General features: G+C 44.0%; 1 protein-coding gene across 1 annotated transcript in view; it reads left to right on the top strand.

The window, feature by feature from the left end:
• The first annotated feature begins 2,356 nt into the window (after window positions 1-2,356).
• ext1b (exostosin glycosyltransferase 1b) overlaps window positions 2,357-26,902 on the top strand; it is a 102,894-nt gene continuing 78,348 nt past the window's right edge. The window contains exon 1 of the mRNA XM_020597476.1: window positions 2,357-4,320. Within this exon, the coding sequence (XP_020453132.1) occupies window positions 3,377-4,320 (944 nt within the window). The 5' untranslated portion in view covers window positions 2,357-3,376. The remainder of the gene's footprint in view (window positions 4,321-26,902) is intronic.

The following is a 26,902-nucleotide window of genomic DNA, read 5'->3' as shown; positions in this document are numbered from 1 at the left end:
GAAGGATGAAGGAGCAGAGGGAGGCAAAGCTCACTGGAATGACTCCCAGTTCTCACCACTGACATGCAGAGACCACACAGCTACAAAATGTTCCAAAACAGTGGGGAAACAGGGGATAAACTCAGGGTATATGGTGCCTTTAATAGTGCAGCAGTTAAGACTGCAGTCCCTGCACAAGCTACTGTGTCGCTCTTTTTCACTTGCAATTAAGAGAAATGCTTAATGATGTGGACAACCTACAATGCATTAAAAAGACACAAGCATTTTTCAAGAGAACAACTCTATTCAGATTACACACATCTTGTCTGGTTAACAAAATCTGGGTTTCAAGTGTCATTTAGCAACCAGACCTTATACCCATTAGAGTTGCAAGCAATTAAGAGACAAGGCCCCTGGCATAAACAAAACAAGGCTCTCAGAAGAAAGGCTGTGGTGGCAGATTTGCTAGCTGTGTGGTTTTTCCATAAAGGCACAAAGTTACAGTTCCTGTAAGAAGAGACTCTTTGCATAAACACAGAATCTCCTGCAGTAGTCTGACATGCAAAACATCCATAGATAGATCAGTCAGGTGTCTCATGTTCCTTTAGCCTCCTATATGAACTGCTAAACATTGCATTAAGCAGGGCAATGTTGAAGACAGGGGCATCCCTCTGGAATAGCACCCAGTCCACTTCATCATCAGCATATTCTGACACTCTGAGCCGGCCAGCCGCAGGATCCTGGCCGGTGTCCCAGCCAGCCCTGCTAATTAGACCCTCTCTTCTGAGCTAATTGGCCGATAAAAAATGAGAACGGCCTCTTCACCCAGCCTGAGTGTTGTGCCACCAAATGGCAATGGGGAGGATTATGCAGGCTTATGAAGCATGGTGACACTCAGAGAGAACCACTCCTCTGCTATTAATTTCCTTGTCAAGTGGGTTGCCTCTGCTGTGTCACTTTGGTTTGAGAGGGAAGATGAAAAAAGTTTAGCCCGAGGTTGAATTCCAACAACTTATTCTGGTTAAATGTCTTCACGTCTTAACTATTTCACTGTTTTTAGTCCAAAATTTTCAATGAGATCATTCATTTAAACAGATCTCCTGTAGGTGATATCACTGTTACAACATGTTATACTGAAATTGCACAGGGCTTATCTTACTTTAGTGGCTATTCAAAGTCTTTGTGCTGCTAGTGATTCTGGTTTACCGTGAGAGCCTGTCTGATACCTGTCTGGCGTCCTCCTGGTGGCGGTTGAGACACAGAGCCATGTGATCACAATGTCCCAAGCTTGCTTCCAGCTGTGGACCTGTGGTGCATGACATACCTCTCTCGCTTTCTCCTTGTTTCATATCTGTTATCATATCTTTACACAGTTTGTACAGTGGTCTGATAAAGGCAGGAAATACCAAAAACATTAAACGAACAAAGAAAACTTGATTTATTACCACAGAACCACAAGCTCAGAAGAACACCAGAATTACAGAAAAGAGCAGAGCGAGCAACCTCTAGAACTTTGTCAAACTGTCAAAGAAAGAAAGAACATAAATAATAATTTAAGTGTATTTAAACTAATAAATATGGCATACTATTATGCAACCTGTGAACTGAAAATGATAATAATTATATGGGAGCTTTAGTTGGAACAAAAGAAATATTGTTACAAATCACTATATGTTGTGTGTGCTGAATGTGAAAAATGGCTAAATAGATCACGTGTGTACATTTCTGGGAGGTTTTTGTTTCACTCTTTTTTTGCAATATTCAGTTTCCAACATCAAAGCTGGACATATTCAGGCTAAGACCACGGTGAATATTAGTTCCTTGTCCCCAAATAGTCAAATCCATTAAGGGAATATTAGGTTTATCCAAAACAACAAATGATTTCCAAGGCACATTAGAGGAAAAGTAAAAATAATTAGATAATTAAAATGAAAATTGTAGTACTTTCATTCAAATTAATGTTGTACAAATAGATGGAGATCCATTTACAAAATATGCAGTTATAGATTTAACTACCCAACATTCTAATTATTCAGTGTCGTTTAAAAGCTGCTTCCCTGTCCGTCAGTCGGAATACGAGCACTACTTTCATGTGTGATACTTTAAGATTTAGAAACAGGACTTTTCATTAGAATTGAGTATTTTATCATTGTGATACTGATAGTTTTACTTAATCATATAATCTCAGTTCCTTTACCAACACTGTAAATCTGTTTGACCCATGTAGCGAGTGAAAACACTGACTTCCGCGACACACGACACACTCTCTCGGTGTCAGGCTCTTCTGCTGAGGGCACTTGGCTCTATGGCACATCTCCAAACAACTTCTATAGGTTTAACAATTAGATAATTTGCACATGCGGAGGACTCCGGTTATGAATGGGTGCATTCCCCCAAGTCCCACCTTTTCCGTTCCAAAGATCGGCCAATCGGCGGCGGCGGTGCGCAACGATGGGGCGTCGCGTCAGCTGCCGTCGTGTCGGGATTGGAATGTTACCGACTAACAATTGGAACAACCGAGCACTCGGTAATTGGACACTAGGATCTAGGAATCCCGTATTTGAGCTTTTCCCCAGCTAGTTCCCCAGTCTGAGGTTAGCGTCTGTCCCCCTCGGGTCTTCCGGATAACTTCGCCTGCGTGGGTCCCCGTCGGTGAGGTTTTTGTTTATATCAGAGAGGATATGTGGAGAGCTTGTAATAAATAAGAAGAGAAATGCAGGGATTCGTCAGGTTACTGTGGTATCGCTGAGCTGTCCCTGCGCCGCGACGCTTCTCTCCCGTTTTGTTGCTTCTCTTCACACGGGACCATGGAGTGATAAAAGAGGAGGAATAGCAAGAATTAACCCCGAGGCGTTTGGATCCGAGCGCGGCGGCCACACCGACGGGTTGTTACGCTCCCCGGTCAATGTGTTACCGAGTTTAACATCCACACCGGTGTATACCTTTCCGTCTGGGAGAGCCTCGGGGACCCCTGCTGCTGTTTATCCGGGTGAATAGAGTTCGCAGACGGTTCTCGGACAGTTTTCCATTTGAATAGCCTCACACAGCCAGGCTGAATGAGGGTGACAAGAAGCGCAGGGGAAGAGAGGCGCCGCATATGATTGCGTCCGAGAGGGTCCGGGCAGCACGGCTCCTTTAGGTGCACCCAAGCCCCGCTGCAGGCGCTGTACGGCATGGTGAAACTCTACGGAAGAGGGAGGAAGGGGCCATACTTATAACATCGCCCACATGCACTGGATCAATTGCTGGATTTGGGAACCAAATACGCAGAAGGGGGGTTGGGGATTCTTGCAGGCTGCCCGAGGATGGAGCGGTGTAGCCGGGGTTGGTGAGAGCCTAACTTCGGGCCACTTTACATTTCTTATTCCTAAACAACTCGCCCCTGTTCCCAGGACACATGCAGGCCAAAAAACGCTACCTGATCCTGCTCTCCGCCGGTGCATGTCTGGTGCTTCTCTTCTACCTCGGAGGGGTTCAACTTCCAGCGGCGAGCAGGAGCCGGCATGACCGCAGCCGAAGTGGTTACCGGCCCGACCAGCCCTGGCCGCATTTCTCGGACCCTTTACAACCTTTCTTACCCCGGGATGAGACGGACACCGAGGAGTACAACCTGCACATATCTCCGAGGCAGAAGAGGGACGTCAACACGAGTGTTTACAAAGGCAAAAGGTGTCGTATGGATTCATGCTTTGATTTCTCTCTGTGTCAAAGAAACGGTTTCAAAGTTTATGTTTACCCACAGCAAAAGGGAGAGAAGATCTCCGAGAGTTACCAGAATATTTTATCGACCATTGAGGGGTCCAGGTTTTACACCTCGGACCCCGGACAGGCGTGCCTGTTCGTCTTGAGTCTGGACACTCTGGACCGGGACCAGCTGTCCCCGCAATACGTCCACAATCTGAAGACCAAGGTCCAGAACCTGCCTCTGTGGAACGACGGCAGGAACCACCTCATATTTAACTTGTACTCGGGGACGTGGCCGGACTATACGGAAGACTTGGGTTTCGACATCGGCCAGGCCATGCTGGCCAAAGCCAGCATCAGCACCGAGAACTTCAGGCCCAACTTTGACGTGTCCATCCCCCTCTTCTCCAAGGATCACCCGCGGACCGGCGGAGAGAGGGGATACCTCAAGTACAACTCAATTCCGCCTTTCAGAAAGTACATGCTGGTGTTCAAGGGGAAGCGCTACCTGACGGGTATCGGCTCCGACACCCGGAATGCCTTATACCACGTCCACAACGCAGAGGATGTGGTGCTGCTCACCACCTGCAAGCATGGCAAAGACTGGCACAAGCACAAGGATGCACGCTGTGACAAGGACAACGCAGAGTATGACAAGTAAGTGTCTAATTGGAAAAGCTGTTCTTTTAATGTTTTGTCTTACACTCATATGCACACAATCCGTGCACAAGCTACTTGCATCCATGTCTAAAACGGAGCACCGGGCTGACATCATTCAGTCCTCAGTCAGTGACGCACAGTGTGTGTTTTTGGGGTTATTCACTGTCCTTCCAAACTGAAAACATCAGTCAGTGAGAGTTTACATCCCCCTCCTGCTTGCTGAATAGACTGTGTAAATGATTAGGCTTGAGTTTAAAATCTAAACTTATAAATCACCCAAAGTGATAACAATCTATAAATGTATCTGAGTTAACTGTGACTGATAATGATCCCCAACTTTAGGTCATACTGTAGTTAACCAACCCTTTTATGTTGCCTTCCACTCCACCTCCTTACTCCTTCTCCAGCCAGTCTATTAGCTCCTTGGACGCCCCCCTCCCTCCCTCCTTTCCAATGAGGGAATTCGCCATCCCCCAGCCTTCCAGCTCAGACTCCATGGGATTACTGCAGCCTTTTACCAGGATGTGCATGGACATGTTGGATTTGCACCCTGTACTTAGTGCAAATTAAGTGAAAGGGATGTGAGCAGCGTTTTTGCTCTGAAATTAGTGTCAGTGCTGCGGTGACCTTGTCATGAAGAAGCATTTGTGTCCTACACTTAAAGGTGCATGGGGTGTAGTTTAGGAGGCTGTGGTGTTTGGTTATGAAGTCATTTGGTGCAAATAAATCCATCATAATGGGTTAATTATCACCTTAATTTCCAGGAATCAGTGCCGTCGTTCCCACTTAGCCCCCGGGGCCAGCTGATTATCTCTAATTTTGGAGGTCTCCGTTTTGTCAAGGTGGTAATTAACTATTCCCTCTTGGGATCAGCAGCTGCAGCTGAATGCTTGGTATGTTTTAATATAGGAGGCGGCGCTGTCTGATGTTTACATAGCTGCAGTGAACTCCACTGTCAGGTTCACTTGTGTGAGTGACATCAGTGTGGTTTGCATTTACCAACCTGTGGATAATATGCGGTACCATCACTTGTCAACATTGTTTCTAAAGTGTGTGTGTGTGTGGGGGGGGTGTTGTGTGTACCTATATGCACACACCATGTTAAAGTTAAGTGCAGGGACAGATGGGGAACATAAGTGAAGTTAACATATTTCCATTCAACAGAGAGAAAGTTGCTGTGGTGGAAGATGAGAAGGACTTTGTAACTGAACACTTGCAGGACTGAGGGAGGAAGTGGCTCTCCTTGAACTTGTAATGTACTCAGAAACATCCAACTCCTCACAGAACAGACAAACTATTAATGCAAGAAATATATATATATATATATGTATAGTTTTAGAAAACCTTCACAGGCGTGCACTTGTCTATCCATTTGTCATCCTTTCCCCCTCTCTCTCTACACCACACACACATGCTCTCTGTCTTTCTGGCTGCCTTGGGCTAGGTGTCACCTAGAGATCTGTCATCCATTATTGGACATTCCAGTTGTCTCTAGACAGCCCACCTCTGCTGCAGACTGCTCAGCGTTCTGTTTCCCAGCAGATCAGGCCTCGTCCTCCCAGAGGTTCCTCCTGTCTCAAGAACCTCTCAGTGCTATAATCAGCTGACTGGCACAGCCGATAACAGAGAGCTGAGCTTTGACTGCCCGCTCTTTCTGCTGTTTTGAGTTTCAGAGAGCATTTTATTCTCATCAATACTGCTACAGTGCTGCCTTTGATTTCTGTCCCCACTAAAACTCAATAAATCTAGTTTTACTTTTATTCTTGTACAGTGTTTAGGTTGGAGTCTCAATGATTTTCACTCTTCTTTGTAAATATGACTTGACTTTTTCTTCTGACTTAGAATTGATTTTGCTGCTTATGGGCTGTTTACATCAGTAGCCTACTTTGTCATTTTGCACCCAAGTGGACCCAATAAATTTAAAGCATTTTCTCCTGTGGTGATTTAGTAACCTGTTTAAATTTAATCAAAGTGATGCCTTTCATCCTAATATAATTTAAACCTTTTTGGGTGCCAGCCCTTGCTTTGCAGAAACCCTGACGTAGCCCTCTCAGGTTAATGGATCTTTCTGCAGGCTGCTGTGGACCGGCAGCGCCTTTTGGGGGATGCTGTGTTGCAGACTCAGGAATGCACACACGTGTCAGAGCAGCTGTTAGCGGTGGAGGAGGGAGCGCTGCCAAGGCAGACCGATTGGCTGTACAGTGTACAAACCTGGATGCTCTTTGAACATAGCTGAAAGAATATTGAACAGAAAAACACCGACTAGTTGTTTCCAATCAATACGCATCCTTGCACCAACCACAGACACACTTTCATATAAACACAGTGCCATGGTTGGTGCTCCTTCCAGGCACACCTTTGCCTCCTGATCTTTGACCCCGTTGCCTTCCTCAAGTGTGCTGCTCTACAGAAGAATGCAGCAGCAGGAGGGCATACTGGAAACCAATATATAGGTGCCTAGACCAAATGCGATCAAAACACACACACACACCATAAACTACCACAACTGCACCATGCTCCTCCACGTCTATTCAGTTGATTTTCTTAGCTGCGGTAGCTTCGGTCGGAGTCACTCTGGTCCGCTTGCATGGCCAAGCACAGATGAAAGGACGCATTCACCGCTGCATTAGCAACTGGGCTTTCACGGCTGCTCGTGGTGCTGCTGGGAGAAGGTTGTGAAAAGCTATTATGGGCGCTGCTAGTTTAAAATCTTCACCAAAAATGGGATTTTACTCTGTGGTGATTAACCACCTTTAGTAGCACACCCTTAAATGGAATATGATTTTTTTTTTTTTTTTTTTTTTTTTTCCTCTCTGTGACTTTCGTTAACAAAAATCAGCTTCTTATTAGTTTTAAATGGAAAGTCACATTTTAGTGCCCTGTTACTTCCTGTTTTAGTTATGAGTCATTTCATGCGTGGGTTTATTTATTTCATTTTGTCACTAAGGGCTAATCAGTCATTGTGATCTGCCTTACACTTAAACATGTTTGTCTCCATACAAGGGCATGCAGTCTTCATATGTAGCCCAACATTAAATCCACCATGTAATTACTCTAAGTGCTTTCTATTCCACCGGCACACAGGTTATCCTGCAGGTATCAAAAGGACAGTCATTTGCTTAAAGCACATCATTATTACTGTCAAGTGTTCCATTAAAGTCTATCTGCTCATATTCCTTTTGTTTGCTTTTTGTTAGGCCTTTCTCTGGCTAACAGGAGTGTCCTTATCCCCCCTCCCCCTCCTTTATTTAATACTTAACTAGCTTTGTTACCATGTATTGACTTTGTACTTTAGCTGCTTCACAGTAGCTCAAGGTCACCCGGGGGGGCTAGAAAACTGAACAAAAGAGGGAGCGTAATGAAGAGAAGCAGAGGGAGAGGTTTAGAGAATCACAAAGTCCAGAGGAGACAGAGCAAAGTCTGTTTTGTGCATGTGAAGGAAAGTGGGGGAGAGACCGAGCGATGCGAGTGTACGGTGTATGTTGGAGTGTACTGGGTGAGCGGGGATGAGTGGAGGGTCCAGAGAATTGCACATGCAGCGAGATTTTCCCATTAGGAGTCACCGACAGTGACATCGACCAAAGCACTGCGGAACGTTCATTTTCACAACTGTGTCATCAGCAGAAATGTTTCCCCACTTGAGAAAATCTACCCAAAAGTGTGAGCGCCTGGAAGGGAGAGAAGAAGAAGAAGGCCAGCCTCTCGTCTTCTGCTTTTTGCACTCCTCCACTTTCCCTTGCCTCCACTCTCTTTGCTTTGTTCCCCCCCCCCTTCCTCCTCTATCAGAACAACATGGACACACTGCGATTTTGCTCACGTTGGCTGACCACCACTTTTCCATTTCCCTAATTTATTGGAGTTTTTCTTTATGACGAGCTGAGCTTGACATTTTATTGACACGCCGCCACAGAATGAGAGGCAGCGGCTGATCTGGGCCAAGTGAAGAAAACCAGCAGCACCTCCTCTTCACCTTATCTCAGTCAAACACTATTATGAGTGGGAATAGCAGCGTTCACCTCGGCGGCTGAAGCTGATAGTGGACCCCTGTTGGAGATTTGGAGTAGTTTGCAAGAAACAAATCCAGTCATGTTGCTACCTGGCTGTTTGGCAGGAGAGTGTGTCACGCTCCCCAGGTTGCCATTGTTTGTTTTTCTGTAGTCAGATTAATAAATCATGAATATTTCATGATTGCCTGCTCTCTCTTAGATAAAGTACCAAGCTGGTGATGGAGAATGTTAATGATGCGGAGGGTAATTAGTTTGAATGTGGTGCAGCTTAATTAGGACTCTGATATTCTGGTGCGTGTGTGTGTGTGTGTGTGTAAGAGACAGGTTTAAGCCTATAACGACATAAAACCTCTTATTTTATCTTATCAGACCTTCTATTCATCTCACATCCCCTCTGACTTTGACTGTCTGTGCATTTCTCTCTTCTCAGTTTAATCATCCTGTTTGTGGATTTGAGTTGCTTGAGTCTTATTTGCTATTATCTGTGTCACCGCTGAGAGACGTCAACATGGCTTCAGACATTATTACTGCTGTAGCTGTCTGTCAGTGCATCTGCCGCTTTCACAGCTTGTATTTTGTAGTCATAGTTTATGGCGATAAACTTGAGCTGATAACTTTATCTTGACTACAGTGTTGTTGAACACCCTGTGTTTTTTTATGGCTACAACTAACAGCAGCTACTTTTTGTTTTTTGTTTTATATAAAGTATAAAAAAATAGTGATAAATTCCTGTTAGTTTCCTAAAGCCAAAGGTTTTGGAGGGATGAACACCATTCTTCTAGAAGATATTCCCTCCTGTGCCGTTTTGATGATGGTGGTGGAGACGCTGACCAACAGGTCGGCTGTGAAGGCCACAGCATATGATTCACATCGTTTTCATACTGAAATTATTCAGTGAGCCCTCATGCCCTGTGGACGGGGGTGCTGTCATCCTGGAAGAGACCACTCATTTATTCAGTTTTTCTTTTAATTTTTCACCTGTCTGTGTTTTTTATTAATGTTGATTAAATGCGTTGACCGTAAAATGTTTGCAAATAGTGAAAAATTGCCCATCACAAGTCACCTTCAGATGTCTTGTTTTGTCCCTGCAGCTTTTCCAAAAGTCCAAAGTATTTGGTTTACTATCACAGAAGACTGAGGAAAAACGGGAAATATTCTCAACTGAGAAACAATCACTGAAACCAGTGATTTTCATTTGGTTAAATTACTCAAATAACTTATCAATTATCAAAACTGCTAGCTATTCATTCTCTGTAAGTCAGCTCATCAGTTATTCCTCTAATCATTTCAGCTCTACTGATATTCTCAATTTGCTCAAGTATATTCTAAATTTGTTGCTACTTGTTTTTTTTTCTCTGTGGGGTTTTTGTCATTCATCCATGCGTGTGTGTGTGGGTGTGTGTGTGTGTGTGTGTGTGTGTGGCTCTTTGTCTTCATACATGGGTGTGTGAACATAAGCATGTGTGTGGGCAAGTGCAGGCAGGATGACTGGGGTCACAACCCCACTGTCTTTCCCCTCACTGAGTGACGAAGGCGAAGCCCCCGCTCACTGACCCACATTCACTTAGGACTTACCAGTTCAACCAAGCTGCCCCTGGCCTCAGAGGTGGCCGTCGAGGGATGAGGAGCAAATGAGGGAAAGAACTTAGTGGTTGGAGGAGGTGGACATGAACCCGACTCTGTCTCACACACATGCACACACAGGATCAGACAGTGAGGCCAGCTGCTAGCTACTTGGTGGAGAGAGATTGATCAGCTGGGAGGGTTCCCCCAAAATGAAAATCAATGCAAGTGTTAGCACAGCAGTGGGCCAACCCCTGGAATCATTTCTGCTATTAAAAAGAGCTCACTTCTATTCTGGAGAGGAAAAAAAGAACCGGTCTGATGGAGTGTTGTGCTTGTGGTGATGGTAATTGAAAGAATGAGGAATAACAAGGTATCAAGATGCTGTTCCTTCTCAGGACTGCCAGGAAATGTTTAAGAAGAATGAATTAATAAGAGACGCAGGCACAGTTGTAAAAGTTGTAGCCACCCTTCCCTCTTTCTCTTTTACTTTCTGTCACTCTTGAAACGCTCTCATCCTTAACTAGTGCTGATACAGGGATGTGAAGAGTTGGAAGGCACAAAGGTAAGTGAGTAGCTGTGCAGTTTTTGGAAAACTGACAGTACAGAACAAGAGAAAGAAGCTGACTGGGTCCTTGTGCACTCGATTAAATTAGACAGGTATGTGACTGGCTGATGCAAAAAGTGATGATCAGGACAGACGTGTGATTGGCTTCTCATTAAATTCCCAGCTGAGGAGGTATGAAGGAAGATGTGGCTGTTCTCCGCAGGTTTCATGAGCACCAAGAATTCTGGATCTGACATCTGTCTTTTTTTTTTTCTTAAGCAGAAAAACAAACTATTTTAAAAAATCTTTCACGTCTTGGCTCTTCGTGTATCACAGGGCAACATGCTCTGAGTGTGCGTTCCCACATTCAGCTGCTGCAGTGTTTTGCCATCGGCCCCTTGGTTTTTAGTGGTTTGTTTATTTTACCTGTGGGTTTCTAGCAGTGACCAGGTCAATGTGGGACACTCTCTCACTGTATTTACAACCAACAGGGTCTCGCAGTAAAAATGTGTGGTTCAGTGTGAAATGAGGGCTAAATAACTTTAGGAAAATACACAATTACAACCTTTAAGGTGATAATGTGTCACTGTTGTGTTTACAGCTTGTTGTGGTGCCCCAGGGTGTGTGAACACATCACCTACTGCAAGTGAAGATAAACTCTGGTGTAAACATGACTAGGTCGTATCACACATTGTTTCTAGGTGCACAAATACTGACGAAACTGTGGTAGCAGACATGTTTTTCCAACTTTTGTCAGATTTCATCTAAAAACAAAGGTAGTTTTCTATTTAAAAAAAGACCATGATGAAATGAATTGTTCTGTCTATGCGAGGCCCTTATTTCTGACTTGGCAATGAATTTGTCTTTCTTATTCCTCCCTCCCATTTGTGGCTATTAAAATGGAGAGAGGGAGCAGGGGGGTAGCCGCTGGTTCCAGTGTCCCAAGGGATTTGTTCCTCTTTGTGAATGACTGTGTGGCTTCCAGGCTGTGGAGCATCTGACAGGAGTCATCACATCAGTGGGCCTAGACATGCAGTGAAACTTTCTTCCAAATAAGAGCACAGCACAGTCCATCAGCACTGTCAGTGGCTGTTAGAGATCTCACCTCCTGTGAACTCCGTGACTTCCCAGGAGCACTGCAGCCATTCTCCTGGGGAAAAGGTGGGGAGGTGGGGCGGGAGCTAGTTTTTATAGCCCTGCAGAATGGCAGCTTTTATGGCCCCGAGAGACTGTTTAGCAAATACCTGGCGGCGGCACATCAATGGAAAGGCAGATTGTTGACGTCAGTTTGCTGGCCGGTCTCCCTCCTTCACTTCTCACCATGAGAGTGAAATAGGGTTGCAACGGTATGAGATTTTGGACGGTATGATAACCATCTGCAAGTGACTGCACCAGTTGACCAAGCTGGACTGCAGCAAATGACCCTAAAGAATAAACATACAAAATAAAAATTTAAAAAATTGCATATAACTTTAACATGTTGTATAACTAAAGCATGTTTGCATGTTAGCACCAGTAGTAGAGGTGTATTCACATCTTTAAGTAAAAGTGAAAAATATCACACTGTAGTTACTAATTTACTGTAGCTGCATGGCAGCGCAGCCAGACTGGTCCTGTCTGCGTCTTCACACACACACACACACACACACTTATGAGAGCCAGGAAAGTGTGTGTGTGTCTTGCTGAGGTCAGATCCGGATCAGTGTGAGTCCTTTTGTAAATCAGAGATAAGCAAACGAACAGACAATGTGGAAAATTATTTCAACACTGCATTTTATGACAGACGTTTAGACACTGACACATTTTATCATTTGGGATTAAAGCTATAAACGTGCCACATACTTTGATCTGGACAGAGGGATGATGTTCTCGAGTGTTTTTGCTGGATGGAGTTTGGTGATGGGCTATCAGCCTCCTCCTCTCTGCCATCTGTCCATGTGTGCATGTGGCGCCTGAGTGTGACAGGCAGTTGGGGAAGAAAGGTGTACAGGCATTGCATTTTTTCTTCAATACCGGTGATAAGCAGATGTGCACTGTACAATATCCATCAATTTTCTTACCGTGATATACCGTGAAACCCGGTAGAGCAAAAAACCACTTAACCCCTCTGCTGGTATTCATATTTGAATAGTAATTGCCAAAAGGGGTTAATCTTAATAAAGACAAAGAGGAGGAGGAGGTGAGGTAGATGAAGAGGGCAATAGCTTAAAAAAAGCATTATGTCACTAAAGAATGTGTGCATGGCTCAATGTTTAAGGGGCCGAGGCTTCAAGGAGAGAAAGAGGGCTTTGTTGGAGCAGATCTGGCTGCCTGGCAGGCTGATGGAAGGGCTCTTTTCCTTGTCCGCTCCATCATGCTTTATGGCTCAGTTTGACTTCCACTCTTGGGGTGAAAAAGTTGGGAGTGTCCCCAGGCGCTCCAAAGGGGGCCTATTGTGCTGAAGTTTGCTCTCTTTCCAGAGGGAACGCTTGTGCCTTGTTGACATCGCAGCCCCTCCATATGGTCCCCTTTTACTCCCTCATGTTTCACCCCTCTCCATCAGCTCTGACTCTGTTGCCTCGCGTACTCGTGCTTCTCTTTTCCTGTTGGTTTTGAAGCCTGGGTGACAACTGGCAACAATGGCTGCTCACACAGCTCCAGCCATCGAGAACCAGGCCCCGGTTTGGCAGATTCCACAACACTTCATGGATCAATGGCTAAGCCAAAACTAACAAGGGAGGAGGCGGCGGTGGGGGGAGGTTACAAGGGAAGTAGGCATCTGGTCTCACCAAGGAGAGTCTCAGTGTGCCCAGAGCGTGGGTGTGTGATTGAGCAGAGAAGAAGGAAAGAATCATTTTTGTTTATTGCTGCTTTTCCCAGTTTCCCTGGCAGTGCTGTTGCATGGTGTTTATTCATGAGCATGATGGGGCCTCCTTTTCATATCAAGTAGAAGGAGTGCATGCTTGTTTTGGGGAGGCGATCTAGGACAAAGTGCAGCTGCTGGCGGTAATGCTGGATATTTGAAATTAACGCCCACTCTCCCCTGTCTTCAATTTATTGCTGCCTTTTCTTCCCGTCATCTTCCCAGCTCAGAATTTCTCTGTTTTTATGTTGTAGTCGTTCTATCAGTATTACATTCTGACAGTCTGAAAAGCCCAAATACACAGCTATTTCTTCTTATATGTGGAAAGTCTCATGAAAAACCTTGCAAGAAGGAAAGAATCTTGCAAGGTTTACTTCTTTTAAGCCTGGACTTTCATTTCATTATGGATGGAAACATTTGGGAATCAGGACATTTATAGTTCAAGCCAGTTTTGCAGAGATTGAATGATTTGGTGGCATTTTCCACTGAATGGACTCTCAAGGAAGTCTCTAGATCTGTATTTAAAAGAGCTGATATTTTGCAGTGTTGTGCTACTTTTTCACTGCTTGTTTCTTTCTGTGCTTTTATCACCAAGCTATAGGGCACTTCTCCTTTTTCAGTAGCTTAATTTTTACCCTGCTGCATCCTGTTGGTGTCTACCCAACCGCTTCCCTGCCATCAAAGCAAACCAAAAAACACAAGGCAGAAAGAACAGGAGCAGGAAACGCCTGTGATCCTGTGGAGAATCTTAGTCACTGAAAAAAGAAAGCAGAAAGATGAGGTGAGGGGGGAAAGCTGAAAGAGCAGCAGAGCATCCTGCTTTGTTCAGCTGCTCCACCGTGTACCATATTTTCTTTGTGGGGTAAATTGACGTGTTTTTATTTCTCCAGAAAGTTGTGACATGACAGCACTTTGTTTTCAAAGTGCTGGCATCTTGTTTGGCTTTGCAGTTCGCTCACTAGAAATGGCACACTCAGGCTGTCTGTAGGGAGGCAGGAGCAGCGAGGAGAAGGTTTACAGTAGATGATTCAGCTTATGCAACATATGGATCATATAGCAAGATGCATTGTGGGAGATATCTTTGTGAGGATATGGCTTTCATGTTCTCTGCTCAACATGCTCTGATGACAGAAGTGTCAAGTCAGTGGCAGCTGCACATATTTTAGATAAATGGCTCAGTTAAATCTGGGCTCTGAGTGGCAAAATCAGAGACTGACTCGATTAACAGTATTATTATCAGCCACAGCTGAGATGCACTTGACTGCTACAGCTGGTGAGTGGCCGTCAGTTAAAGACTTCTGTTACCAAAACAGCCCATACTGGCATATTTACAAATGCAGGAATGTGAAACAAAGCAATGAAGAGCTACTTCATATTGCAGTGTGAACACATCGTCAGTCACCTGGATACCCAGTCCTTTGTGTTTTAGCCCACATTCAAAGTATATAATTAATTAACAATAATAATTGGTGAGCGTACTAAAGGACTTTGCATGACAAACTTGTGTCCTGTTGTCACTGATTGGTTTGTAGAAGGGCGTGCGTCTGTTCTAAACGTTACATTTTATTGCCACTGTAGTTTTGTTATCATGCATTGCTACCAGGAGCTCCAACTTCAAGCACAGCACTTGAGACTAGTTCGCCATATGAACATCCTCATAGTGCAAGAAATACATTGTCTCCGGCAGAACTACAAGACAAGTTGTGTCCAGACTGATCAGTCAACTGTTTCAGTGAAAAACCTCAGATAAACAGTTAACTCATGGCTCATTTTTAATTCTCTTCCAGTTCTTTTCTTCTTCTGTTGTTTGGGTGACGATAGCCCGCCTCAACTACCTGTAATTGGTCCGAAGGTCCAGACAATCCCACACTAGAAACAAACCAATTTGGTTCAATTTGATCCGGACCAAGGCCTCATCTTTTGGTCAGACCACATTCTGGACCGTGGTCTGAGGTACCTTTCACACCTGCTATTTTGATTTGGCCCAAACAAGGTAGGTGTGAAAGCGGCCTTAGAGAGTTTCCAGTGGTCTAGATAAGCTAGTGTTGATGGTACTCTGGGAGTACTCTTCTCGAACTCTGGACTCTACCTTCTGCTGTTCAACACAGTCTACTGCCCAACACTCTCAAAATGCTAATTTAAACTTTGCAAGATGGTTTAATTAATCTGAATTCAACACAGAGTCTAAAAGGCACGTTTTCCTCATTATGGGTCTGCATGTTTTATGAGCATATGCTCTCAAATACTTCATTTTTCCTCCTTTTCTATGTGTGACATCTGTAGTACATGCCAGATTTCTGTGCTCACTTAATCTGCAGCAGTTATTTCTGTGTGATAACCTCAAAGTGTTTTCAGTATCGTTGCTTCTATATTGAGGTGATAGATCAAATTCCCAGACGTGTGTGTGTGTGTATTTGCTATTGGACCCCATCTGGAGTTTGTGGAGTATCTGGTGACCTGGCAAAAGGAGCTCACAGCTACATAGCTTACTATCTATAAACAGACTTGTATTCTATTGGGATCACTTTTCAGGAGCATGAGGGTAGCACAAGCTAATAATGTCTGAATATACCTGCTATTTATTGCGTGTTTGGCAGTCTTCACCTTTCTGTTTTAGCTGTGTGTACTCTATCTTTGGCCGGTGGAGGATTGCTCTTCTGTCTGGAAAGTGTTTGCACTGTAGCCCATGAGGGGCCAGACACAAATCCAGACAAGTATGTGTTACGTTTGTGTGCTTGTGTTAAATTGTGTCTGCATATCCATGTGTGCTGCAAACCCTGAGTGTGTTCCCTTTAGTGCTGATTCAGTAGTTTGTTCTTCTGTTCCCACTTTTCCCTGCTTTCATCAGTGAATGTTCTTCTTTTTAAGCCTTCAGGCAGTCTTCCCGCCCAGCCTCTTCCTCTTTGTCCACACACACACACACACACACACACACACACACACACGTACACATGCCCCATCGTCTCTCCCGCATACTCAGCAGCATCTTGTTTTGCCGAAACCCGGCACTAACTCTAACTGTGGCCACTCGTGTGGAACCCCTTGAAGCTACAGAAAATGAATAATGTATTAGCATGAGGAGTTTTTATTCATACATTTTCTTGCTCTTCAAATTAAGCAGCATGTCCACACACAGCTGTGCAGTTGTACAGCGCATCACATCCTCCCCAGTCTCCTTGTAATTCAGGTAGCTCCTGGTTTTCACCAGTATTTTCAGCAGGCAGCACAGAGGCATCTGAATTCCGGTACTCTTGTTTGACGTGGAGGAAACTTCATTTCAGTATCATCCGCTATCAGAGAGTGACCTTAGGTCTGTTCTCTGGGTGAATGTTGAGTGATTTCACTGAGTTGGCACAGTCTGAGGAGCAGAGCAGATTCATTATTCAATAAATTGCATTTAATGTGGAGTATGAAGTGAGACCAAATGAGCCTCAAAGCCAGCAGCATCTCTGGATGCTGATAAGCTGTTTAGAGGACGGCACAGTGGAGGCTTTTGGGAACCGCAACAGGCGGACTACATCTCCAGTAGATGCGTTGCTTTGCATTTCCCAGCTGCAGCATCAACTGAGACAGCTGAGACAAGTCGAGCGCTGTCATCACTAAGTTTGCTGTAGCTTCATCATCGCTGCCAGAGCTGCTGTGCATTTTCCATTTAAACTCTAAATGAATCAGGACATCTCCAGCATCAGAAAATCTTCAGAATCTCCTTTTCTCATTACAGCTATCACATGACGTTTCTCTGTGGTTTGATTATTCTCTTTTTCCCCCTTTGAAATCACTGATAAAGACATGTCCCTCTGGATCAAATTCCTGTTTCACAGTGTTTCTGCTGTTTTCAGTGGAATTAATTTAACTATTATCGTGAAGCACTCTGACAGTGTTGAGCTGAATTTTTACATAATTTGACCAGGGGAGGTCACATCATCACACCTGACTGCTCTCATTTTATGTCCATGCCCAGTTTCTCATGTAGGATTATGGATGCTATGTACAGATATCTTACAAACAGCTCTGCGCAGCTGCGATCCGAGTCCATGCTCTGGGCACGCTGCCCTCTGAATGTCCCCGGGACGCTCATAGAAGAGACGGTCCTCTTTATTACATGTTGTTGCCCTCACTGTAGAAAGCTTCTCCACTTTCTAATTTCACCACTTCACTTTAGTTGGACTCCATTTTTTTCTGACTCACAAACTAAAACGTTGCTCCGTCAGTGTTTCTTTTTGCTCTAAATTTTACGTTGTTCTAAAGCTGTAATGTCTTTTATTTGCTTTGTCAGAGGTGTAATGAAATCTGTTTTAAGTGTTAGAATAGTGTTCAGATGTTTTAAACAAAACTGCAAACAAAAAATCCTGCTATGTGAGCTGTGCAGTGCTAGCCAAGTAACGTTAGCCAACACTCTCTGAAGTGCTCTGTCTTCACATTCAAAAGCATTTTGTGGGCACAACATACAAGTTGTTGAGTTAGTGTCTACAGAAGTCTTACAACATTAGCTTTCCACAGAAACTAAAAAGTTACAATGTGGGATAGAATGACTGTAGCTGAAAACCCGCAAGGCAGTGACTAGTTGATTTGCAGTAATCGAGTCGCGAAGAAATAAAAGTGTGAATGGCTTTTTCTCAATCGACGTGACAGAAAGGGCTTCACTTTAGTTAAACGCCTCAGGTGAAAGAAGCTGGTTTTGACCACAGATCTGACCTGTTTGTCGAATTTAAGGCCGCTGTCGAACAACACTCCTAAGTTTTTGACAGTACCCGTAAGTGATGGGACCGAGGGCCCTAGATGAGGTACAATAGCGGAAGAATCTGGGCTAAAAACAATGTATTCCGTCTTACTTTCATTTAGATGAAGAAAGTTCTGGGATAGCTGATGTTTAACATTGCCAAAGCAATTGTGCAAACGGGTTAGAGCATTCGAATCACGCTGCACCAGCGGCAAATAGATCTGAGCATCATCTGCATAACAATGAAAGTGGACGTTGTGCCTCCATATGATTGAGCCGAGAGGAGACATAGATAAAGAAAACAGCAGAGCCAGAATTGAGCCTTTTGCCTAAGAACTACATCAAATGTCAGTTCAATTCAATTTTATTAGTATAGAGACAAATGACAACAAAGTCATCTTAGGACACTTTACAGAGTAAGGTCTATACCTTTATTATTATCATTATTATTATTGAGGAAAAAACCAACAACACAAGCTGCACTCAAGTCACTGTGCATTACATTTATTACTATGCATATTTTATTCGCTGCACTTTCACATAGATTGACCTCTAATAGATAAACACTATATGGAGTTCTGATTTGCTTGTGTTATGCTGCGGGGCTTTTTAGTCCAGTGCTTCTTCCCAGAGAGTCAGCAAGTTGTGTGGCTTCTAAGGGTTAAAACAAGATGTGGTTGGTTTTGAAACCTAAGTTTTATGAAGACCTGTTTTGTTTACTAGAGTTATGATCACATATAATTACATGATTTTAGGCATTTGACTCACAATACAGTTGTTTAAAACTATAGTATTTTTAACCTTGTAAATTAACTGTTTTGAATTTAGATCTCTGGAGCTTTTATTCACATATCTTGTGTCTTCTTCTTCAGGTCAGGCTTGTGTCATAACCTCACTGTTAGTGATTGTCAGATAACAGCAACCAACATAACCTAATTAAGGTCAGTCTTGTCAGCCTGTCTCTTTTTATCACCGTGTTGCTACATGGAAGGATGCACATTTTCATACACACAAAATAAGCATGGACACAGCTCTGCAAATGAATAAGCCTGTCTGTAGTGCACTGAATTACAGGAGGCCACCCATGACGGTTTGGATGTGTCGCATGTAAAGCTCCCTTATTGGGACTTCTCTCCTGTAGTTGTATTTCACATTACTCCATGGTAATTCATGCTCTTGTGTACTGCCATGATTATGTGTGGGTTTGTAGTAACAAAGTGCAGCAGGGATCTCTGAGCCTGCATGCCAAATTACTTGTGGCTCTCCACTGTGTTTGGTGTGTTTGCTTGCTGAACTGTGTGAATGGGAATGATCCTTTTAACCTTCTGTTAGACTAGAGATCAAATCGTCTTCAGTTCCTCGTTGTTGTGAAGCACCTCCCACGTCATCACAGAGCTCTTGCCTTGCTTGCCTGGGTTTTCTATTTCAAGAAAGTTTCATAATCTCAAACAAGTTACTGCCATAGAGTATAATAGAATGCATTATGTTAATGGGTCAGTTAAAAGACAATGGAAGGCATGAGCGCGTGGACCATTAATGAATCAATACGGCACTAAGTAAGCGCATGTATCAGTGTTCGCTAAGAGCATAAAAGAGTAAGGTTTTGTGTAAATGCCAGCCTTAGTGTTTGTCTGGGTGTACTGTATATGCCAGTAAGCAGAGACGAGGTTTCACAGAACTTTATCAAATATGAGGAAAAATCAACATATTTCTCCTTTTAAGAGCTGAAACCATCAGTTTATAGAAGATGAATCGGCATCATGAAGGTAACCACCACCATCACTATCACTGTTGGTTCCTGATTAGTGTCAGTCACCTCACTGGTTAAATATGTGGCACTGTTTGTGTGATGTAGCTCACGTATTTGTCCTAAAATGTTTCCAGTCATGTGGGCAGAGGCGCTCTTTAATTCAGTCAGAGTTGGATGCTTCCACTATGCAAAGCTGCAGTAAAACCCCCAGTAGCAGTAAAGACGTTAAATGTCCCAGATTGCTCTAAATATTAAATGAGTGATTTCACTGTCGCACTTTATGGAGGGGTGTGAAACCTTTTTTTGTAAACCTTGAAATAGCCCAATATACAGAAACTTTAGCAGTTAAGACTTTGTGATTCCTGTATTGTTTTGCCCCTCTTCCTTTCCATGCTATGTTCAAATGCAGCTCATGACAACAGCCACAAATTTCCAAAGTACTTTCAGAAACCCGTGTTATTTTATTTTTGTGAGTCCACAAGATATGTGACACTGGCAGTTCAGTGTTTTCTCCAGCTGTTGTGATATGGGTGGGGTTCGAGTTCCTCCACGCAGCCACAGTGGATGGGTTTGCTGAGAGGTGAACGGAAGGTATGAAGTGGACAGTCCTTGGGAACAATAGGCGAACAATAGGTTTAAAATCACAGGATGTCAAGGCGACATGCCAAAGAAGTAGCAGATGCTCTTTTCTTCAAAACAAACCATAAGCTGTTTATAGCACGTTCACATGCAAACCACACAAATTGTCTGATTAGGTGCAGCTGTATTTATGTACACATTGCTGAAAAATAATTGAGGATCTTTGTGCTACTGTCCTTGTTGCAACCAAAGAGGAGGGATGTATTTTGCTCTAGAACTCCCTAATACATTATTGTAAGCATCTGCTCAATAAAGCACATTTTGGGTGTATTCTACTGAGTTACACTAGTCATATCTTGCAAGGAAAAGGAGCTGGTGACACTGTGTTTATACTGATGTTTGCTTGCAGCGTCATAGGCAAAGATGTTCTGAAAACACACCAACTTTGTTTTATTTCAGGCTACGCTGCCAGCCTAAATTTTCCACTCCCCTGTCCTCCTCCTGTCAACCTCATCCGACCTTTAACTGGAACTTGACTTGTTGGACGCACTTGGTCATGGCATAATTATGTTACAGAAAAGGAAAGTGCGTCAGGGCTTGAGATAGCTGAACTGACTCTGATGGTCCTGCTGTGGCCTGATGGGAGAACATTTGTGGCAGTAATTTAGCACATGGGTGCTTCCACTGCAGGGGTTATTGTATCCGTCACGCTCAGCTGAGACCACGCCGAACCCCGTTTGCGTTTTCAGGCCAACTGACTCCCCTGTAAACTCACTGCCCTACAACAATACAATGCAAAAAAAAAAAAGAGATGTAGCGGACAGAGTTGGCAGGGAGAGAGAGAGAGAGAGAGAAGGGGAGATTGTGGAGAGGTGGGATTATCAGGGTGAGAAAGTGAGTTAAGACAAGCGTGAAGAATAAATTGAGGCAAGAGAGATGGACTACACACCATGAACCAATGACCTGGACATAAACTAAAGTATAACTATCTCTGCATCTGCAACCCAAACAACAGCAGAACATAGTTTTGGTGTAGAATCAATATATCGCATCTTGGAGAGAATGAAGTGTGGTGTAAAAGAGAGATGGCTAAAGAGGTATTCTGGAGTAACAAGATGGGAAAAAGTTGGAGGCAGAACTTGTGTGCTGGGAATACAGATTGTGTGGGGCTTACGCGAGCCAGACCACCAGAGGCCTGTGAGCACAACATAAACAGAGCATGTGTGTTACCGAACCCAACCAGACCGCAGAGGCTGGGTCTGCACCCGACCAGAACACACAAACAGGCAGGTCCTCTGTGTATATAAATATGTATATGGACGCGTGTGGGACAGTGTTTTTAAAACCACTACACAGCACAGGCAAACAGCTGTCTTAGCCGCTGTGGTCAGCGCTAACCTCTGCTGCATCCAGACCGCGTTTAACATTATGTTTTCAGTCTCTGGGGTGTCTTCTGAATCGAAGCAGACACCTCTGCTCTGCCCATGTTAATTAAGGATTTCTCAGAGGTTTTGTTGATGTAAAGGCTGTGATATATGAAGAACAGCACTACAGCGGTAAGGTTGAGGCTGAACCAATGTGTGGCAGTAATACAGAAATCAGGTACCAGGATCAGGCACTGTTGGTTGACTGGTATAGCAGCCTGTCTGCATTGTCTGACATGACTATATTCAGGTCTGTTCAGTCAAATTTTTCTACAATGGATGATTGATTTCACACAGACTTTGTAGGTGAAACATGGAAATACACAAAACAACATGATAATGCAACATTAAAAACATAAAAAAATGTTGATTTCACTTGGACGACACAGACTAGACAAGGGCAGTAGTTTAATATTAAAGAATAGAAAAATATCAGAGTTTTTGTTTGGACAGAAGATACGGCATTGTTTCATGTGCAAAATAATTGCATTGTCTGATTGTAATGAAGATAAATGAGTGCTTGTTAAATGAAAGCAAATGTTTTTGTTACTCAATGCTGCCGGTCCCAGGCTCTTAATAATGCTGGAAAACAAAGTCACAATTAACTGCCCTAATCTGCCGGTTGTTGGGCTCTTGTCGCTCTGTCAGTCAGGGCGGGAAGTGTGGATGTATTGGATGAACTGAGCGGTGCCAAAGAAAAATTTGCTTTGCGTCTCGAGGGAAAAGCCACAGCGTGGACTTTGCCCTGATTGTTTAACATTTCAAAGGATGTCCGCCGAAAAAGGAAATGAAGGGTGTGGAGTGATGGCCGGACCAGAGAGTAGGAGGGAGCAGGCTGGGAGAGACGGGGCTTGCCATAGCAGGAGCCCTGACCCCATCCCAAGTTAGAGCTTTCTCATATTGATTAGTTATGCCAGCTTCTCACCACTGTTCTGTGCTTGTCTGGGAATCTAGCTCCTCCCATCTTTGGTGCCTCCTGCAAAAGCCCCCGGAGACTAAAGACAAGTCTTAGCCTTTCGCATCCCCTCTGTCTCTCACTGAGGAAAAGCTTTTTTGCTGGCAGTTGCCAAGAAAGAAATGACTTGGGGTTGTGGGGGTGAAGGAAAGGAACTGAAAAATGAGAATGTGCGGGGGGGCACACACACACACACACACACACAACCCTTTTCGCCTTAGTAACCGCCTGGCTTTTCCCAGTCCCAACCCTTTCACTGGCCCGTCACTCACTGTGCAGGAAAATCCGACTTTCTCTTCAGTCGGGGATCAAAGCTCAACCCAGCTGATGTGTGAGGAGTCACATTCTTGGGCTTTGGGCTGATCCGCTGGTGCGTTGCCGGCCAGCAGCAGGAAAATGCTGCTGTTGCTCCCATGAGAAAATACAGCTCGCACTTTCTGACTTACCCACCCCCAGATTTCCACATAAATCATGAGTCATGCACACACAGACACACCTTGGTGGATTTCATTGAATGCACAGCCGTGTGTGTGTGTGTGTGTGTGTGTGTGTGTCCAGGGAGGGATTACTCCCATAGGCTCACACATGGAGGCAGGGATGAACTGAACTTACCTTCACCTCTTTGGCAAGAGAGGAAGGGGAACTTAGTGGCTTGTAAATGAGTGAAATTAAAAAAAGAGACAGTGGAATAGCTCAGTCAGGAGTGATCTAATGGAAGGAATGATGAATACAGAGTGCTTGTTATGATCCATGAGGGAGGGGATTATTCCTCTTTTCTTGTTCCACACCCTCTGCTAACCAAAGCAGATGCCATTTATCAAAAGGAGGACAGCTGGAGTTGGGTATCCAAGGTTAAAAACAAGAAACGAGAACAAAGAATCAGAGGAAAAGCATGATATGAGCTTTTGAAAGTGAACCAGTGAACTCTCTTTCTGAATTGCCAAAATTTTATTCTGCACTTTTCTTTGGGCCCCTTTTCCCCCGATGTCTCCCCAAGTTTTCATCAAACTGTCAAATGAGTTTCAAGCAAACTATTACATTTCACAAAGAATGAAATGAAAATCAGGTGTGCTTCCATCAGCCTGGCTGAAAAGAATGAATTGTCTTCCAGAACACATCCCCATCAGAAAAATGGCCTTTTTTTGCCTCTTGTCAAGCCGAATTTCTGACATTTTGTGCTGAAATACAGGGTGAGAACCTTAAAACATCGTGCATCACAAAGCAGAAATAATTGGATGGGTGCCCAAAAGGTTTTGTCTTTTCAGAGAAGGAGAATGATTACAAAAAGAGTTAAAATAAAGTCAAACTGGCAGGGAACGCACGTGCGCATGAGACTGTGGCCTTGATCAGTTTAAAGCTCCATTTCAAAAATCAGTTTGTTAAATGGTTATCAGGTTCAGTTATCAGTTGAACTGCAAGAGGCTTTGGGCTCCATGTAACACGGTCAGTGGCTTCCTGACGCCGAGTGGGGGAGATGAGGAATGGTAATGGTATTTTAGTTCACTTTAGTGTTGGGGTGTGTGTATGTGTTTGAGACTGTGTGTTTGTACTGCCTTGGTCACAGACTGTCTTTTTTGCTGAGTGTCTTTTTTTTATATATATATATAAAACAGTTTAAGATTCCTAGATCTTTAAGCCGCGGGGAAATATCGCTCTCTCTGTTTTTAATCTTATTTTTCTCTTCTACAGCATGACATCCAGAAATAGACCTGGACAAAACTGTCTGCTCACTAACTGCATGACTCAGAGACGGAGAGAGGAGGGAAAGCGAGACTGAAGAGAGATAGAAGGGCTGAAGGATAAAAGGAGAGAAGGAGAACAAGGAGGAAAGTAAAGAGAAGGGCAGGCAAAACCAAATGAATCTGACCCATCACGTTGCACTTAATATCTTCAAAAAGTGCCTGTTAAGCTCAACAGATTCACCTTTCTTCATGGAAAAAGAAAAGCCTCAATATTCTCAACTCTCCATCAAGGTTGAGTTTATTTTTCAATTACTGTCATATTGTTGAAAAGAGAGAGCAGCTAAAAATCTTGGCCCTTCAATTCAGAAACGGCAGAGCCAATATTTTCTCATTAGGAGCTTCGATGGTCGGCCTGCGTGGTCTTCTGCTGATTTAGTTATGAATGCAGTGATAGCAATCCAGATTTGGATCTGGAATTCTACCGGTCCCTCTGTGTCCTGTTTTTGTCCTGCTGTAAAACTCTTGATTCATGTGGAAGCAGATTTAGTGTTAAGTTAGTTCAGACAGAAGACGCCTGTGTTGGCGGGGCCAGTTGTTTCAGATGCATGAAATCTGATCCAGGAAGTCCATTTTGAGTAAAAGATCCATGAGTTTCAAGGCTTATCACATTCAACCTTGACAATTTAATTTGGTTTAACAGGATGTTTTTCGTGATGTAGCATGTCGAGCTGTTAAACTAAAGTTGCATTTAAAACACAATGATGCTCATTTGACAGGTGGAACGCGGCAGCAGTCAGTTGCATTGTACCCTTCATCGTGTGAAATTACTCAAGGCTGCTTGCTTACCTGACATCTGTGCCAATAAAGAATAGTCAGTTGACTTGTAGTCTAACTTTCATGTTATAAAACAGCGTTAACATGTACTCATGACTCCGCAAACTACAACACAGCATAGCTTAAAAGCAGAGTATTTCCTTTGAACCTGAAAAACCGATTGAACGAGTGTGTGCATTCTCAACAAGGAACGAGACAGTGGCTCTAGATGCTCCGATATGACAAAGTAGCACACCTCGAGCACAGCCCCAGGTCGTGTTCAGGGTGTTTAGGCATTAAATAAACCACCGAAGCATTGTTTCCCACCTTGGCACCGTATTTTAAATGGCAAAAGATAAAGGACACTTGGAGGAATATACCTCATGAATTCATGCTCCTAACCTATATTTAAATGTGTATACAGTGGGTCTGTGTGAATGTGCTTGTGCACCCACATATGTTCGTCCTTCCTGAATTAAGTGCACGTGAGTGTGCATACAAGCTTGAAGAACATATAAATGCAAGCGTGCGATCACTTGCTTGCCCATGTGTTGTTTTTTTTGTTGTTGTTGTTTTTTTTTTTTTTTTGTGGGTGTTTGCTGCATGAATGCCCAGGCGAAAAGGCAGCAGACAATCCGTTCCGGCAGCTCCTCAGAAACAACAGAAAGCAAACAGGTCTACCTTCAGGGAGGGAGCCAGAGAGCATTCCCACGGAGCCTCATTAAAGACTCTGGCAGTGAAGAGGAGGAGGTGCGAGAAAGAGGCGACGAAGGCAGGTGGCGGTGGAGGAGGGCTAGAACAGGATGTTTCGGTATCTAGTGTTGAGAGAACTGAGACAGAGGAAAATGGCTCTCTGGGGATAATCAAATGATGAGTGTCCGCTGCATCTTTGTGCTGCGTTGAAAACCAAGGAGAGAGTAGCAGGATGAAGATGGCATAAGCTCAGCTCTGGACTTTTACATTTTTATATTTATAACTTGCTTTCTCTATCCCAGCCCCATTTATACTTATACCAGTTTTCCCTTTTTATGAAATATTCCTGACATCCACCAGCTTCATCCATCCTCTTTTCTCCTGCCATTTTCCCTGCCTCATATTCCTGCAGCCCTTTTCCCCTGTAGTGTTTTGAAGCCATGCCGTTAGATGGCCTGTGGGATATTCCCTGTTGTCCACGCTCACTGCTTGATCTCCCAGCACCTTACAAGCAGCAGGCCAGCACTCCTTACAGAGAGAGATCAAATGCGTGGATCCTTTACTGATGGAGGAACGACAGAGGGGTGAGGGAAGTGAGAAGGTATACAGAGGTGAGATGGTAATGATGGGTAGTTAGGAAGAAGGTGGTGCTTCGTGGGGCCCTGCTGTTCACTGACACACATGGTTGGGTGTTGATTAGCGCTGACACTATGGCGGGGTCAGCGCGGTTTATATGGATTTTGCGTTTTCAGGGTCTTATATATTATAACCGGGGAGAGCAGGGCACTTACACTGCTGTGACTAGTGGTTCAGCTTGTGCTAATTTGGCACAACCAGACCTCAGGCTCTTCAAGCTCACAGGGGTTGGGAGAAGGTGACCCTTGGCACCCTTCAAACCACCGGACCTCTGTTTTTAATACTTCTGCTTGAATTCCTCTACATCTCCATGGGCTGGCAGAGACAATGCACCTACATGAAGTTCACACTGTAAATAAATATAAATA

The sequence above is a fragment of the Monopterus albus genome, unplaced genomic scaffold (genome assembly GCF_001952655.1).
Source record: "Monopterus albus unplaced genomic scaffold, M_albus_1.0 scaffold34.1, whole genome shotgun sequence".
In the NCBI taxonomy this organism is placed as follows: domain Eukaryota; kingdom Metazoa; phylum Chordata; class Actinopteri; order Synbranchiformes; family Synbranchidae; genus Monopterus; species Monopterus albus.
Note: the sequence above shows the minus strand (reverse complement) of the source record. Positions and strands in the feature narration are given on the sequence as shown.